The 18,076-nt window shown below is 36.9% G+C and overlaps 1 protein-coding gene across 9 annotated transcripts in view; it reads left to right on the forward strand.

The window, feature by feature from the left end:
- LUC7L2 (LUC7 like 2, pre-mRNA splicing factor) overlaps positions 1-18,076 on the forward strand; it is a 63,383-nt gene that overhangs the window by 42,778 nt on the left and 2,529 nt on the right. For 7 of the 9 annotated variants that reach the window (XM_059711935.1, XM_059711940.1, XM_059711937.1 and 4 more), the window contains 5 exons: positions 1,728-1,871; positions 5,225-5,401; positions 7,361-7,452; positions 10,161-10,190; positions 15,094-15,285. In XM_059711935.1, coding sequence (XP_059567918.1) covers positions 1,728-1,871; positions 5,225-5,401; positions 7,361-7,452; positions 10,161-10,190; positions 15,094-15,285 — 635 coding nt within the window. The remainder of the gene's footprint in view (positions 1-1,727; positions 1,872-5,224; positions 5,402-7,360; positions 7,453-10,160; positions 10,191-15,093; positions 15,286-18,076) is intronic. The other 2 variants (XM_059711936.1, XM_059711942.1) reach the window with 1 other exon arrangement.

The raw sequence follows: 18,076 nt of genomic DNA on the forward strand, positions 1-18,076 counted from the left end.
ATTCATCACTACCAAAATGCAGTTTAACAAACTACCTCATAATTCAGGGACTGGAAACAGTAAGTATTTATTTAGCTCACTGACTACTGATTTAGGCTGAACTTGACTGGGTATTTATTCCTGTCTTAGCGGGGCCCTCTTCCTTGTCTTCCAATCAGCTGGAGGTTACTGAACTAATTTCTCACGGTGAGAGTTGAGGTACAAAAGCTCATTCATATAAGCACTTTTCAAGCCATTCCTTTTGTTATGTTTGCTACCGTCCTGTTAACCAAAGCCAGTTAACTATGTGGCCAAGTTCAGATTCGGAATATGATGATACTTGATAAAATAGTGAAGGGCATGGGTACAGGGAAGGATGAAGAGTTTGGGGCATTAATGCAATCATTCAAAGAAAAATACCACTTTGTTAAAGAGGTAGTGATAATAGAGTTGGAAATTTCTTTGAGGGGTGAATATCTTGGATTGAAGGAAATTTGAGAAGTCTTATTTTATTGAGATCAGATGTCCATATCAAATTAGAACCTTCTTTGCTAATATAATTGATTTGCTAATATAATGTAATCAATTATAAATAAATACTTACTTATGGCCCAAAAATAGTCTATGTGTATCTATCAAGTGCCATTAAAAGAAAAGGAATGAACTAGGATGATGGTGGTGCTGAAGATGAAGAGGAGGAGGAGGAGACATATCAAATCCCAAGGAAAAAATTAATCCCAGTGAAAAGACAATGGACTAAGGGAGAAGGGTTGTCATGCTATTATACTAAAAATCAGTAATGTACTGCGCAATGTATGTGCAAGGCACATTTTCTTGTTTCTCATAGCTTTGTGAGATATTCCTAGTAGTCAGATGAGGAAGTAGATTCAGGTGAAATAATATGACCAAAATTGTACACCTAGTAACTGATTTGCCCATAAGCTAGATATCTAAAGTCATATCTTTGATTCAAAGAGAATTCACCAGCACCAGTTTATATCTTTAACTCATATTTGAGCTAATGCTATTTGTTGGACATTGGAAATACAAAGATGGGAAATATATATAGCTATCTTTAATGTGGTATGATATACACTGAGTGGCCAGATTATTATGACCACCCCATCAGTACAATGAAGTGAATTAGTTATGCAGATAATAATAATAATAAAACCTTGAGAGTATTTGCTTAGGAAGTTTTCAATACTCAGTGTTTTTGGAAGTATCAATGAAATACTGATGGTGTGGTCATAATACTCTGGCCGGTCATAATAATCTGGCCACTCAGTGTATATAAAAGTAATTGTAAAAGATACAAAAGTAACACAAAAGAGGATTTGGCTCTCTGCTTTTGTGTGTAAGTGGAGGTGAAATATAATGATTGATCAAGAACGTTTCACAGAATAGACTCCAGTTGGATCTTGTTCAGTGAATAGACATTTACTAGGCCAGCAAGTGAGGTAACGGGGTGACAGCCCAAGAAGAAAAGGTATTTTATACTTGGAATACACTGCCAAAGCCGAGGTTGCAAAGTGCTAGTTTATATAGAGATCAGATGTATCCCTGACTTCACCGAAGTGAAGGCAGGCAAGCTCAAAACATCCTAATGTCTCACAAATTTATGATATGCTCAGAAAGCATTGTTTATAATTATATTGCCTCATATAATAACTCTTCTGAGCATTTCTGAAATACTTTGATACTTTGTTAGCTTTTTCTTCATGATCTTTTTTTCTGTTACTTTCTAGGCAGAACGTGTTCATGAGTTAAATGAAGAAATTGGTAAATTGTTGGCTAAGGTGGAACAACTAGGAGCTGAAGGAAATGTGGAAGAATCTCAAAAAGTAATGGATGAAGTAGAGAAAGCACGGGCAAAGAAAAGAGAAGCAGAGGTAACTAAATTCTTAATGTTGGCCTGTAGAGCCTTATTATCTATACTTTATTTATTCTTTAATCCTCACTGGAGGAGTGAGGATATTTTTTCCTTTTTTTTTTAGAGCGTGGAAGGGAGGGGGAGAGGGAGGAGGAGAGGGAGGAGGAGAGGGAGGGGGAGGGGAGAGGAGAGGAGAAACATTGATGTGAGAGGGACATATTGGTTGTTTGCCTCCTGCTTGAGCCCTGACCAGGGCCAGGGATTGAACCTGCAACCAAGGTAACATGCCCTTGGCCTGGAATTGAACCTAAGAACTTTTGGCCCCCAGACTGGCAAGCTAACCACTGAACAAAACTGGCCAGGGCAGTATGTACTTCTCAGAACATATGTAATTAGTCCATGTCATACTGATGGGTTATATATCAAAATTAGTGGTTTTTGGAATTTGGAGCCATTGATATGAAATTTATAACTGGTAAATAAAATTAACTAACTAGTCATATACAGCAGTCATTTGTGTCTGTGTGTGCGTGCACACACACTGCATATATCTGGTTACTATGATACCCTATTCTCCATTTTATATCCATGCAACTGTAGCATTCTCCCTTCTTTTCCTACCTCAGCACAGTCCGCTAGCACCTCGGGAGCCTCAGCTCTTCCTCCACAGCACAGTTAAAATCTGACATCCTGCACACAAAGTTCTATTAGGTTTGGCCCAAAATTCTATTTTGTTTTTTAAGAAATTGAATGCCTTCATATGAGATTATATTTTCCACTTTTGCAGTAGTCTCCATTGCTTATAACTGCATCACACCTGGGTTTAATTTGTTATAGACTTGGGCAGAAGCTTAGGTCATTGATTTTAGACCATTTAATGTTATATGTTTTCTTTTAAGCACAACTATAGCTGCATCCCACAGATTTTCATTGTAATTCAATTAAAAATATTTACCTATTATTGCTTGTGATTTCTTCTCCCCTCCCTTCTCCTTCCACCCTCCTCTCCCGTCCTCCTCTCCTCTCCTTCCTCTTCCTCCTTTTCCAACTGTTTATGATAGCAAAAACAGTTGATTAATACAGATTTTGTATGTTTAAGTATTATATACAGTATTCTTACAATAAAGTAAGGTAGTGAAATGAAAATATACTACTACACTGTATTTATCGATATCGTAAGTTTGTCATCTGCTTCATCTTCACTACCAATATCAATACTGTCTTACATGATATAAAATACTATAGCTGTTTAACATATGACTAACACTAGACATCAGAAATGAAAAAGATAATGTGAAAAAGAAATTTATGTTTATTTACAGATATAATAATTCATGCTAAAATAATGGAGAAGCAGTAATAGTTATCTGATGGCATACATAAACTAATTACTAAAATCCCATGGCACACCAAAAATATATTTTTTGCCAATCTGTATAATTTTAATTCAATTACACTCGATGGCTATTGTGTTGGCTGGTTTTTTTTTGTTTTTGTTGTCTTTTATTAAAGCCTTTTTTTTTTTAGAGAGAGGAAGGGAGAGGGGAGAGACCAGACAGACATCGATATAAGAGAAACATAAATTGATTGCCCCCCTTACAAGCCCCAACTGTGCGGTTGAACCGCAACCTGGGTATGTACCGAGATCAGGAATCAAACCTTTCACCCTTTGGTGTATGGAACCACAGTTCAACCAACCCAGTCACACTGGCTAGGGCTATTGTCATTTTTTTACTTGGCAATCTAAGGGAAAAGAGGTCAGTGCCCCTGACTAAATAGTCAAGTATTGCATGTTTTAAAATTTTTTGTGGCATACCGGTTGAAAATATCTGGCCTAGTATAATCAATAAGATTGCGTCACAGTAGCCTAGCCTATACACTAATGAATCATCATAAAATTTTAATGGCATACTGCCCTGACTGGTTTGGCTCAGTGGATAAGAGTGTCGGCCTGTGGACTGAAGGGTCCCAGGTTTGATTCCAGTCAGGGGCACATATCTGGTTGTAGGTTCGATCCCCAGTAGGGGGCCTTTAGGAGGCAGCTGATGAGTGATTCTCATCATTGATGTTTCTCTCTCTCCCTCTCCTTTCCTCTCTGAAATCAATAAAAATATTTTAAAAAAATTTTAATGGCATACAATATTCTAAGTGATATTCATAATACAGTATTGGAGACATCATTATATATATGTATATTTCTTTTTAATTGATTTCAGAGAGGAAGGGAGAGGGAGAAAGAGAAACAATGATGAGAGAGAATCATTTGGGTGCCATGTTATTAATGTTTATGGTATTGCACTAAACGCAATGGAAAATATGCAAGAAGCTCAAGAGATCACTTTTTACTGTGTACTCTAGAGATGAGCTGATCACATACTTGTTTTGTGAAATGTCCTTCAGTTTGGGTTTGTCTGATTTTTGTTAGATTTTGTCAGGAATACCACTAAAGTAATGTTACATCCTGTCAGAAGGCCCATGTTAGTGGTTTGTCCCATAACTATGATGTTACTATGTTAGTGTTTGGTATTGACATTTTGAAACTGTAAGTATTCCGTTTTCCATCACTTTTTGATTCACAGGTTATTGGTTACTTTTGTCTGAATGTATTGACTCCCTTTTAAAGGACTTTCCTATAGATTATATCCAGCAATGTCCACTTACATCTATATTTTCTTAGAGCTACACAGAAGCTTGGAAATGTTTTTAACTGTGTATGCTCAAAACAAAAATCAGAATTCTGTCAATAAGGAAAAAATGATACAGTGGTTATACCAACCCACTAGTATTAATTACTTCATTAATGAACTTAATATAAATAAAATGGTTGGGTATAAGATATTTAAATCTCAGTAAGGCATTTTTCATCACTTGTCTTATAAACTGTTACTTTTAGTAGGAAGTTTATTATTTGTATGTCCCACCCACATTTCCAAAGGGATGTGTAAGAAAGAAGGCAATGGAAGGAAGCTGTAATGATATAGAAAACGTGCATGCCTTCTCTGCAAGCATGGGCGACTTCTACTTCCTTGATCCTTCACTGATAAAGTTTTGGGGTTGCTACATCTCATTTTTCACAAAAATTATAGAAAACAGAACATTGAGAAAAACTTTCAGAAAGTTGTGTTCTGTATCATGGTAGATACAGTAGTTCTTGGTAAAAAGTATTCGGGGTTCCAATTTTTTTTTTTATCCCCAGTGAAGAGGTCCTGAGACAGAGGATGGGGGGTTATGGATAATCTAGAATTTTCATGACAAAATGCCATGCTTTTGTGTAATCATTGAAAACATTTTGTTCTTTAGAAAAGTGTATTTTGTTTAATTGTATGATGTTCCATGAAGTTTATATGAACATTGTTTTTCACTTTTGTCTAGGAAGTGTATCGGAATTCTATGCCAGCTTCCAGTTTCCAACAGCAGAAACTTCGAGTCTGTGAAGTCTGCTCTGCTTATTTAGGTCTTCATGATAATGACAGACGACTGGCTGATCATTTTGGGGGTAAACTGCACCTGGGATTTATTGAAATAAGAGAGAAGCTTGAAGAATTAAAGGTATATTGTTAAATTAGTATCACTTTATCTAATTTAACCACTCATTCTTTTTTTTTTTTTTAATATATTTTATTGATTTTTTACAGGGAGAAAGGGAGAGAGATAGAGAGTTAGAAACATCGATGGGAGAGAAACATCGATCAGCCGCCTCCTGCACATCTCCTACTGGGGATGTGCCCGCAACCCAGGTATATGCCCTTGACCGGAATCGAACCTGGGACCTTTCAGTCCGCAGGCGGACGCTCTATCCACTGAGCCAAACCGGTTTTGGCACCACTTATTCTTTTGATCTGTATTAGTTGTCTTTTCATACAGTAATCTTGACTGTGAGTCCCTTTCTAAATTCATACTGAATAGTGTAGGATTTCAAATGGAGATACCATTGGTTTAATGGATAATGTTTGAGAGACAGACCTTTAATTACTATTCCCCTATTCTTGGAGGTAATAGTTGAATATGACGGAGTAGGAATCTTGCAAACTGGTTTTAAACTATTTTATACAAAGTCCCCTAAGTTTTTCTCTTTTTCCTATAAAATAAATAATACAATATTTACTCTAAAGGAAGTTTGAGAAAATGAACCAAATATTTAGTTGAAATATTTTGCAGTTCTTCACTACATAGCAATCTGGTAGGACCTCTGGTTTTATTTTACACTCCTGCCTCCATTTCAGAAAGGAGTTAGAATGAAACCTATTTTTTAAAAACGGACAATCACTGTCAAATATGTAAGCTGTTCTGAGAAAGGCAACAAGTTCTTACTCATCTGCTGAGTTCTTTTGAGAGGATAAGCAAACAAAAGGTATATCTGAGGAGGTAAACATAAACAGAGTGGATGAGTATTGAAGTTAATAGTGGCTCTCTGTATTCTGAGTAGCTAAGATGATCTTGCTCAGGTAAGTTTTAAAAAAATGACGAAATGAGTTTCAGTATGGCAAATGGTACCTACTTGGGAGTCCTTGCAGATAGACCTAGCAACAGAACAGTTTAGCATTTTGCTGTTTTTAAAACAGCAGCATCAGGATGGTAATTGGAAGTGGCAGAAAACATTTCTATATTGGAAATCATAGAGCATAAATCACAATCCCACTTGTGATTTAAAATGGTTGATTTCTTTTAAAAAATACAAAATAATGCCAAAAAGTATTCAGAGGAGAAAAAATTTATAGAACTAATTTTCAAATATTAAGAAGTCATGAAGGCCCTAGCTCAGCTGTGGGCAAACTACGGCCCGCGGGCTGGATCCGGCCTGTTTGAAATGAATAAAACTTAAAAAAAAAAAAAAAAAAAAGACCGTGCCCTTTTATGTAATGATGTTTACTTTGAATTTATATTAGTCCACACAAACACTCCATCCATGCTTTTGTTCCGGCCCTCCGGTCCAGTTTAAGAACCCATTGTGGCCCTCGAGTCAAAAAGTTTGCCCACCCCTGCCCTAGCTGGTAGTTCTGTTAGAGTGTCATCCTGATACGCCAAGGTGCGAGTTCAATCCCTGGTCAGGGTATATACAATAAGCAACCAGAATGCACAAATAGTGGAACAACAAATCAGTGTTTCTCTCTTCCTCTCCCTCCTTCCCCCTCCCTCTCCCCTTCCCTTTCCCCTTCCCCTCACCCTCTCCTCACTTTCTCTCCTGCCTCTGTCTTTCTAAAAATCAATAAGTAAATTTAAAAAAAAATAGAAGAAGTCATGGAGGACCATGAAATTTTATAAATTTTACAAAAAGATAAAAGATTTTAGAAACCAGACTTGTAAGTCCAATGATTTTCCTTATCAAAATTGAATTGTTATTAGCAGATTTTGATGTTACTTGTACAGTATTAGAAACCAGATCTGGCTAAAGTTTAGGATAATGCTCATTAAGAATGGACCCGATAAATAATGCTTCTCGTTTATTATTATTTAAACTTAGTGTTTTTGTGTGTGTTCTTTTTTTTGTTTTTTTTTTTGTCTTTTAAGAGAGTGGTAGCTGAGAAACAGGAGAAAAGAAACCAGGAACGCCTGAAGCGAAGAGAAGAAAGGGAGAGAGAAGAAAGGGAAAAGTTGAGGAGGTATGGAGTGATGAATTGAATAGTCCAAGTATTTGAAGTTGAAAATCCTGTTTCAACTTTGAGATGTGATTGGTATAAGATTTTAGATGTTAGCAAATGTAGACATGGGAAATCTTGTTTACTCATTAAAATGCTACCATGCAAAACAGTGTTTGTGCAAGTATGTTAACGTAATGGCCGTTAAAGTCAAGGCCCTTTTTTCCTTAAAAGTTTATTAAAGAAGTAATAAAGAGAGAGTCACATGTTTGTTTTGTAAGCTATGTAAAACTCTTTTCTAGCCCCCTGATTTTTTTTTTTTTTTTTTTATGCCCCCTGATTTTCATGATGGAATAGATTTGTACCAGGTTGTCACGGAACTGTTTTTATGATATATTTCATGCTTGATAAACGTTTGAGTTTTTTGTTTTATTGATTAAATTTACTATCATTCTACACTCAATTCTAGGGGCTATAAACTTTTAAAATGTTTATTCAATAATAAATTATTTTTACTTGGTTTTAATAGTTATTTTTATATTGGTATTGGTTGATAGAATCATATAAATCTTCATATTTACAATGTTTAAATGTTCTGGGTTACTTTCATTCATTATCAACAAACTGCTTGGCACTCTGGTGGCAACATTCTTTTTTTCTTTTTTTTTAATATATTTTATTGATTTTTTACAGGGAGGAAGGGAGAGAGATAGAGAGTTAGAAACATCGATGAGAGAAACATTCATCAGCTGCCTCCAGCACATCTCCCACTGGGGATGTGCCTGCAACCCAGGTACATGCCCTTGACCGGAATCGAACCTGGGACCTTTCAGTCCGTAGGCTGACGCTCTATCCACTGAGCCAAACTGGTTTCGGCAGGCAACATTCTTTGTATGTGTTGTTCATAACTTCAACAATTTTAGGATGGGCAGGTATGCCACAAAAGATTCACCTGTAGTTCTAATTTATAGTGTTCCCTTAATTGTATTACACATCTCTGAAATTTAAATGCCTTACCCTTGATAATATGTATAGGTCATGCCAACTTCCTCCAAGCTTTTTTTTTTTTTTTTTTTTTAATATTTTTATTGATTTTAGAGAGGGAGAAAGATAGGAAACATCAGTGATGAGAGAGAATCATTGATTGGCTATCTCCTGCACCTCCTACTGGTGATCGAGTCTGCAGCCCTGGGCATGTGCTATGACTGAGAATCAAACCGTGACCTCCTGGTTCATAGGTTGACACTAAGCCACTTAGCCATGATGGCCGGGCCATCTTCCTCTTTGGGGAAGTGCTGTCATTCCTCCATTGATGTATATGTTCTTCATTTACCATAAAGTTCACCTCAGAGCTTTAGCTCTATTCTCTTTTGTGTACTCAGATGGTGATATTGCCCAATATTGTAATATTTAAAATAATATAAATGGCATTAGAAATCTCAGTTTAACTTAAAATTCAACTGAATGTAGTGCCACTAATATAAATGATTCAATGGAGGTAAATCAAATGAGAGAAAAAATATTCTTTGCTGAAGTACATTTTCACATTTGTAGATGACAAGAAAGTACATTGCATCTTCTCTGTTGCCACTTGACAAATTCTTTTAAACAATAATTATAAACGCAATGTATTTCAGTAATGCTTTTTTAAAAATTTTAATCTATATATGAACTTAAGTATTATAGCTAAGTATGGAAGATGAGGAAATTGCAAGTGAGTTCAAAATTATACTGCATAGGATTCCAGCTGTGGTACTGAAAAGGGTAATGATAAAAATTACTATTACTTACGAGCGCTATTTTCCAGGCACTGTGCTAAGAATTTATCTCTAGCAGTTCATCTAATTTTTACAACCCCCTGTGAAATTGATATCACTATCCCTCTTTTACAAATGACAAACTAAGCTGAGGGGAATATATATGTCTGCCAAGGTCACACAGATGGTGAGTGGTGGAACCAGAGTTGAAACATCAGGCTGATTCCAAAGCCATGCTTCCACCATTTTATAGTCTCCACAAAAAAAAAATAATATTGGCTATTACTATCTATTGAGTGTTAATTGTGTGCTAGGAAATGTAAGAGTGTTTTATGTGTCCTGTGTCATGTTGTGCCTCCTGGCCTGGTGGCTTGGTTGGTGTGTCATCTTGTATACTAAAAGGTTTCCAGTTCAATCCCCAGTTGGGGCGCATGCAGGAGGCAGCTGATCAGTGTTTCTTTCATATTGATGTTTCTTTCTCTACCCCTTCCTCTCTCTCTCAAAAAACAATAAAACATACCCTTGGGTGGGGAGAAAGGAAGGGGCGAGGGAGGGAAAACATGTTATAAGATTGATTTGGGTGTTCTAGAGATTATAGTATGAGTTTGCAGATCCAAAGTGTATACATCTCAGATCATAGAAATTTTATTCTGTTCCCAGAGGGAAGGAAGAAATGACAGTGAATTTTTCCAGGGTTGGAAAGTAAGTGGTGTCTGGAGAATTAGTGAGTTGTGATGTACTGTGTTAAGAACCAGGTTTCTTAGTTAAGAGAATTCGTATGCCAGGGTGGGTAAGTCTGTAGAGTTTGTGGTGTATCTTGAAAAATTTTCTGTGCATACACACGCCTTATATTTATAAAATTAACATAAAAATTACAAATCAGGAAGAATGTAATTTTTAACAGCCCAGCATACTTATTCTCATTTATAGTTACTTTTCTAAAAATAGATTTTTTTTTTGTTTTTGTTTTTTTAGGTCTCGATCACATAGCAAGAATCCCAAAAGGTAGGTATAATACAAGTTAAGCAGTGAAGCTGGGTTTTTTTTTTTCCAAATATGGGTGTTATAGATAAAATGCCTTTTAAAAATGAACGAGAATTAATAGATTAGTATACTTAATATTTTTGTAGTTCAAGTTCAAGCAGTACCTTTTGAGAAGAAACTGTTCAGAAGATACGCATGCACTATAGTTTAGTTTTATCAAAGTAAAATTATATAAACAGTGCCCTGGAGTTAGGGGGAAAACTTAAAACATTTCAGAATATTTTTTTATTTTTTATTTTTATTTTTATTGATTTGAGAGAGGAAGGGAGAGATAGAAACATCAGTGATTGGCTGCCTCCTGCATGCCCGCTACTGAGGATCAGCCCACCACCTGGACGTGTGACCTGACCTCCTGGTTCATAGGTCGACTTTCAACCATTGAACCACACCGGCTGGGCCAGAGTATTTCTTTCTTTTTTTGATTGGCATTTGTGTGCACTTTTTTTTTTTTTAAAGCAAAGTTAGCTTCTTAAAATTATTTTTAAATTTTTATTGATTTCAGGGAGGGAGAAAGAGAGAGATAGAGACACCAATAATGAGAGAGAATCACTTACTGGCTGCCTCCTGCACGCTTCCTACTGGGGATTGAGCCTGCAACCTGGGCATGTGCTCTTGACCAGAATTGAAACACGGACCCTTCAGTCTGCAGGCTAATGCTCTAAACACTGAGCTAAACCAGCTAGGGCCAGAGTATTTCTTTAAAATCTTTAGAAGCTCAGGGTAAATATGTGACAGGATTTTTTTTTTTTTAAAATCAATTTGGGTGTTGCATCTAAGAAACATTCTAAGAGGTGTTGAAAATGTAAGTAGGTTAAATAATTGTATACATTTTTGAATGAGAGGTTCATGGTGGGTTAGTAAGGGAAACTAAAATGTTTAGTTTAGCCCTGGCCAGTGTGTACTGTGAACTGTGCACTGAAAGATTACCATTACCATTTCGATTGCTGGTCAGGGCACATATGAAAATGCCCTGTCAGAGTGCAAACGGGAAGCTGCTGATCGCTGTTCCTCATATCAGTGTTTCTCTCTCTCTCCCCTTCTCCCTTTCTCTCTCTCTCTAAAAATATCAATAAAAACATATTAAAAATAAAATGTTTACTTTATGCCTCAATCTTGACTTTCTATGAGTTAGTACTTACTACCCTTGGTAACTGATCACAAAAAGCTTGAAAGGGGCACTCACAGCCTTCAAGAGGAAAAGGACATGATAACACTTTTCTTTGACTTATGGATTTCATATTTGGGGGCTTTTTGAAGCCTTTCTGTACAATTTTTACTAGCTACTGATAACTGTTTTCTATCTGAGAAAGGTGGGAAAACATGGTGTACTTTATCTTTCTTAATTCTTCACTTGCCATTCTCTTTCTTATTCTTGACTCTTTCTCATGAATTTATTCCCACCTAGAATGCCCTTTCTCATTCTTAGTGAAATTCTAGTATTCCTCTTGTTCGGATGACATTTTTTTGAAACATTCTAAGTACTCTTAATTCTAATGAGTAACTATTTTCCAAGAACTTTTCCCTCTAAACTGGAGCATTTGTCTTTATAAAAGAAAAACCTGCCTTATCTGATTTGGCTCAGTGGATAGAACGTCGGCCTGCAGACTGAAGGGTCCCGGGTTTGATTCTGGTCAAGGGCATATGCCTGGGTTACGGGCTCAATCCCTAGTAGGGGGCTGCAGGAGGCAGCCAGTCAATGATTCTGTCTCATCATTGGTGTTTCTATCTCTCGCTCTTCTCTCTGAAATCAATACAAACATTTTTTTAAAAACAAAACAAAACCTTATATGTTTTAGATGCCCCTAAGTGCTTCTTACCCTTTCAGTTATTGTTCTGCTTAAAGCACTAAAAAACTAAGGCATTAGTAAACAAAGAGGACAGGTGTGTTAGCTATTTACGATGTGAGTTTCTCACATCCAGAGTAGAAGGATAAGCATTAAGTGATGATACTGTTCTGTTCATTGGTTGGTTAATGCAAGCTGGTTACCTTTGCTGACAAAAGTATTTAAACGATTTGTATAAGTGAAATCATGTCAGCTCTGTTTAAGTTCTCCAAAGACACTCCATTTCTTTTTTTACTACCTCACCTATTTTTATTGCCCACATATCTGGACTATATATGGGTTGGTCAAAAGTAGGTTTACAATTGTTTGTGTGGAAAATACAGTAATTAATAAGTATCAATACAAGAATAAACTGTGTTTCCCTTAAAACTATAAACATACTCTTGCCCACCCGTGTAATTGCAACACAATCTTAGAACAGTGCAGTAGGCATCCAGTAAATATTTTTTGAATGATGGATAACTTTAAAAAGATAAATGAAGTAATACATTGAAAGAAGTAGATTTATTATAATAGCTCAAAATGAGTGATTAACCAAAATATAATTTAGCAAAACTTGTATTGAATGAATTTTATGCTCTTCCCCCCTGCATAAAATTGTATCTTGTGAATTTTTATGTCAAGGAAGAAATCTAACTTTAAGATTCTGAATCTGCCCTGTGAAGCTAACTGTATTTAACAATGCATACCTATTATGCAGATTAAACAACAATATACTAGAATGTGTCTGCTCTGTGGAAGTGCACCAGCTCCAAGAAGTATGGAAAACAAAATAATTTTGTTGTGTTTTGTTAAACCTCACCTGAGGATATTTTCCCATTGATTTTTAGAAAGAGTAGGAGAGGGAGGGACAGGAAAACATCGATGAGAGAGAGAGAGAGAGAGAGAGAGAGAGAGAGAGATATTAAATGGTTGCCTCCCAAAGGTTTCCCAACCAGAGTACATGCCCTTTACAAGAATTGAGTCTGTGACCCTTCAGTGTGCAGGCTGACACTCTATCCACTGAGTCAAACCGCCTAGGGCTCCCCCTGCTTCTTATCAGAAATATTTTAAAAAATCTTTTTTTATTGCCTAGCTGGTGTTGCTCAGTGGTTGAGCCTTGGCCTACAAATCGGGAAGTCACGGTTTGATTCCTGGCCCAAGTTGTGAGCTCAACCCCCACTAGGGCGTGTAGCAGGCAGCCAGTCAATGATTCTCATTTTTCCGTGTTTCACTCCCTCTCACTTCCTCTCTTTGATCAATAAAAATGTAATACAAGTATTTTTACTGATTTTTAGAGAGAGAGGAAGGGAAGGGGCAAAGAGAAAGAAAAACAATGTAAAATCGTAACATCGATTGGCTGCCTCTGCACGCCCCTTTGGGAATTGAGCCCAAAACCTGTGCCCTGACCAGGAATCAAACCAGCAACCTCTAGCTACTTGAGAGAATGCCCAACCAACTGGACAGGGCCAGAAATGTTCTTTTCAAGTGTGAAATACTCTATTCAGTTATGGTTGTTAATGTCCACAGTATGTGCCTTTCTTTGACCATAATGTTGACATATACTAAATGCTTTTAAAGTTCACTTAACAAAATAATCATTGGAAAATAAAATCAGTTTGCACATGTAACACCTGAATAATGTGCTTTTGTACTATTATATTAAGTGACTCTTCTAACAAAGTTTCATACCTTTATTTCTCATTTTTCCCCCTCAGTTCTCTGTCTTTCGCATATGCCATCCTCTCACCACACACAATATACAAGTTTTGTGACCAAGTGGAGGCTACAGAAGTGTTTTTCCTTCTAGGTTTTTTTTTTTTTAATATGTTTTTATTGATTTCAGAAAAAAGAAAGTAGAGGGGAGGGGGGGAGAAAGAGAGAGAGAGAGAAATCAATGATGAGAATCAATAGGCTGCCTACTGCATGCCCCCTACTGGGAATTGAGCCCACAATCTGGTCATGTGCCCTGACCAGGAATCCAACCGTGATCTCTTGATTCATAGGTCGATGCTAAACCACAGAGCCACACTAGCCGGGCTGTCTTATTCTGTTTGGATTATACTGTGACTAGGCATATTGTGGACATTCAAACTTCTTCCTTTCTTTTTTTAAATATATTTTTTATTTATTTCAGAGAGGAATGGAGAGGGAGAGAGTAACATCAATGATGAGAGAGAATCATTGATTGGCTGCCTTCTGCGTGCTCCCCACTGGAGATCGAGTCTGCAACCCAAGTGTGTGCACTGACCAGGAATTGACCATGACCCCCTGGATCATAGGTCAACACTCAACCACTGAGCCACGTCAGCTGGGCCAAACTTACTTTAGTGGTCATACAAAACCTCTCTAATCCAGAGAGCTGAAGTTTATTCTAAACAATATTTTTTTTCATACCTCTCCTCCCTTCTATCCATGTCCATCAGGTACATGCTTTATCTAAAGTATACTAAAAGTCTTAGAAGTTTAAATGAAATTTATTCCATAAAGCATCTAGAATCTACAATAATCCTACATAATACAATCCCTGATGTGTAGTAGTGATACAGATTGGTTTCCTTCCTTTTTTTATATTCCTGATGTAATATAATTATACACTTTTTTAAAAAACATTTTTTTAAAAATATTTTTTTGTTGATTTCAGAGAGGAAAGGAGAGGGAGAGAGAGATAAAAACATCAGCGATGAGAATCATTGATCCACAACCCAGGCATGTGCCCTTGACCGGAATTGAACCTGGGACCCCCCAGTCCACAGGCCTATGCTCTATCCATTGAGCCAAACCAGCCAGGGCAATTTATACACTATTGATTGACCTCTGTGCGTGTCATAGCAACTGGTCATTCTGGCATTTGGTCGATTTGCATATTAGCCTTTTATTATATAGGATACCAGCAGTTTTAGTGTGGATTTAGTTGACTTGAATAGAATTGGCATTAAGCAAAGCTACTAAGGGATAGTTTCTGTTTAAAGAGAGGCTTTAGTCAATGAGCAGTGTAGTGTTGACAAAGCTAAAAAGTAAATCAAATGTTTTTTTTATAGATCCAGGTCCAGAGAGCATCGCCGACATCGATCTCGCTCCATGTCACGAGAACGGAAGAGGAGAACTCGGTCTAAATCTCGGGAGAAGCGCCACCGCCACAGATCTCGCTCTAGCAGCCGAAGTCGCAGCCGCAGCCACCAGAGAAGTGGGCACAGTTCTAGAGACAGAAGCAGAGAGCGATCCAGGAGGAGGTACTGAGGTGTCCATAAGAGGACATGGAACTACCTTTATGGTTTAGAATTGGAATACTATTGGTTTGAAACTTGCATCTGGTAATATGTACACATTTGTGTGTGGGTGTATTAACAGTTTTTTCCCTGATTGTATGGGTAGTTCAGAAAGAATATTCTTATGAGCCAGAGAAAGACATTTGGAACAAATATGTGCAGAGGTTATGCTTTTCTCTGCGTGGTATGTTTTTGGCAGGGGGTGGGGGGGAGGGGGGAAGATGACGTATTTCATGGGCAAATAATTTTAGGTACCAATAGTCTTAGAGTTTTTTTTCTGTATGTATTGATGAATTAGGGGCTCTGAGCAGTCCTTTCATTGAATTGTTCAGCTTTGTTTGACCATGTTTTCCATACTTCTTTGAGCTGGTGCACTTCCGCAGAGCAGACACATTCTAGTATGTTGTTGTTATATACAGTTAGCTTGACAGGGCAGATTCAGAGTCTTAAAGAAGTTAGACTTCTTCCTTGACATGAAAATTCACAAGATACAAGGAGTGCAGACCCAGGGTGAAGTAAGTTTAAGGACCTGGAAATTCCATCGGGACAAAGGATAACAATGTGGTGAAGCCTTAGTACTCAGTCTATGTAGACCAAACTCCCAAAGTGTCTCAGGTTACACGATGGTCCTTAAGCTAGTTCATTTCTATGGAGCATAAACCACACTTCAGGTTGCTTTTTTTCTTGACAACTCTTTTTTTTTTTATTTCAGAGAGGAAGTGGGGGAGAGAGAGTGTAATATCAGTGATGAGAGAGAATCATCAATCTGCTGCCTCCTGCAAGCCCCCCGCTGGGGATTGAGCTCACAGCCCAGGCATGTGCCCTGTTGGGAATCAACTGTGTGTGATCTCCTGGTTCATAGGTCGATGCTCAACCACTGAGGAACACTGACCCAGGCCTTGAAAACTCTTCTTAAACATGCATATGATTTTTTGAGTTCCTGGTTTCTATTGGTTTTAAATTGTCTATGGGTTATGCTACATAAAAACCATGATAGAATCCACAGAATGCTGTTTAAACTTTCTGTGTTTTTTTGATCCCCAACCAGCCATTCCTTGAAACCACTCACAAGCTGAGTTAGTTCATAGGCTATCAATATTTATTATATTCTTGATTTGTTCCAAGTAGGTCTTTCCTCTCCAGCTTTATTGAGGTATAATTGGCAAATAAAATTCTAAGATATTTAAAGTGTGCACTGTGGTGATTTGAGGTACATATACATTACAAAAACATTTTCACCATTAGTTAATTATCACCTCACATATTTATCTCTCTCTTTTGTTTTTGGTGAGTACATTAGTTCTACTCTCTTAGCAAACCAAGAAGTTCTGAAGGTAACTTTAATCAGGAAGAACTGTATACGTTCTACTGTAGGTCTAGTAAATATACTATGTTATAATACCAAATATAACATAGTTGAGCAACTTTATTCAAGTGAGTTAGAACACAGGACTAACATCTTGGACAACAGACTGATATAAAACCTAGCATATTATAAAGTGCTAAACTGTATGTCATAGAGTAACTAATACAGGAGTGTAGATGTGGGACGTTCCAGAGCAATAAAAAAAATGGCTCAGGTAGTAGATAAAACTTGAATAAAGTGGGTATCATTTGAACAGATAAAACCAGGTAGGAAAAGATATTATAAAGTGTTATCAGGCAAATGTAGAGAATGAGCAGGGAATTTATATAAGGGATAGTTTCTGATAGTGTGATTTGCCACTTATCTCAAATTCTTAAAACTGTAGGCACGGTGCCATGCCCAGAAAAATGCATTTAAAAAATTCTCTATGAATTTTAACTGCAGTGTAAATTTTGGGAATCATTCTGCTGGTTGATGGATGGTCGAGAATTACTCTGGAGAGCCCACCCACCTTTCATTGTTCCTGGTGTCTGTCACCTCTTTTATGGTGGTTGAGATAGAAGGGTTGCTCATCTGAGATTGTGTTATTCTAGTCCCTAATGCTTCCTGCATTTATGAAGTTGTATAGGACATTTTCCCACCATACACGTGATACCTCTACTAAATTTTCAGCATGTCCTAAAGAGGATTATTTTTGTAAAAGTTTTGTTTTTCTCTAGAGCACTTCTAATCTTCAAATTATTCTTTCAAAGTAATAGTCTTTGTTTTTACCAAAAATTATTGGAAAGTTGCCATTAAAACCTATATGTTATTACAAGTTATTGTTATATATTTGAGTTTAATTTTCAAAGTAAAAATCTCAGTTAAGAGTCTTTAATGATTTGTTGTTCCCCTGCCCCATCTGAAATACTGGTCTCTGATATAAGCATATTCTGTTTGTGACCTTTCCTTGCAACAGTTACTCTTGGTAAATGAGGGCCATTTTCATTTTCCTGCTTCCTACTCTGTTCAGACATATAGTGCAGACCCTGGAGTCAGACTACTTGGGTTCAGTGGCCTGGGCTAAGTAATTTAATTATCCTACCTTTCTTTTCCCGTCTACTAGGTAGAGATAGATGGTAAGAATACCTGCTTCATTAGGACTATTGGTAATTTGAGTGAAATAGTGAATGGAAACTGCTAGTGTATAGTCATTGTGATTTCTCACAAAGCATTAGTTGATGCTCATCTCATAGTTGATTTTCAGTTGTTATTACTGACCTCTTATTCATCATCTCCATATTCCATTCTCTTGAAGTATGGATAGGATTAATGTTGCCAGATGTGTACTGTGTGGTGGTGTTTTTTACACATCACTTTTAAATTAAGCTCATTAAAATCTTATTAAGC

This window comes from Myotis daubentonii, chromosome 10 (assembly GCF_963259705.1).
Source record: "Myotis daubentonii chromosome 10, mMyoDau2.1, whole genome shotgun sequence".
NCBI lineage: Eukaryota > Metazoa > Chordata > Mammalia > Chiroptera > Vespertilionidae > Myotis > Myotis daubentonii.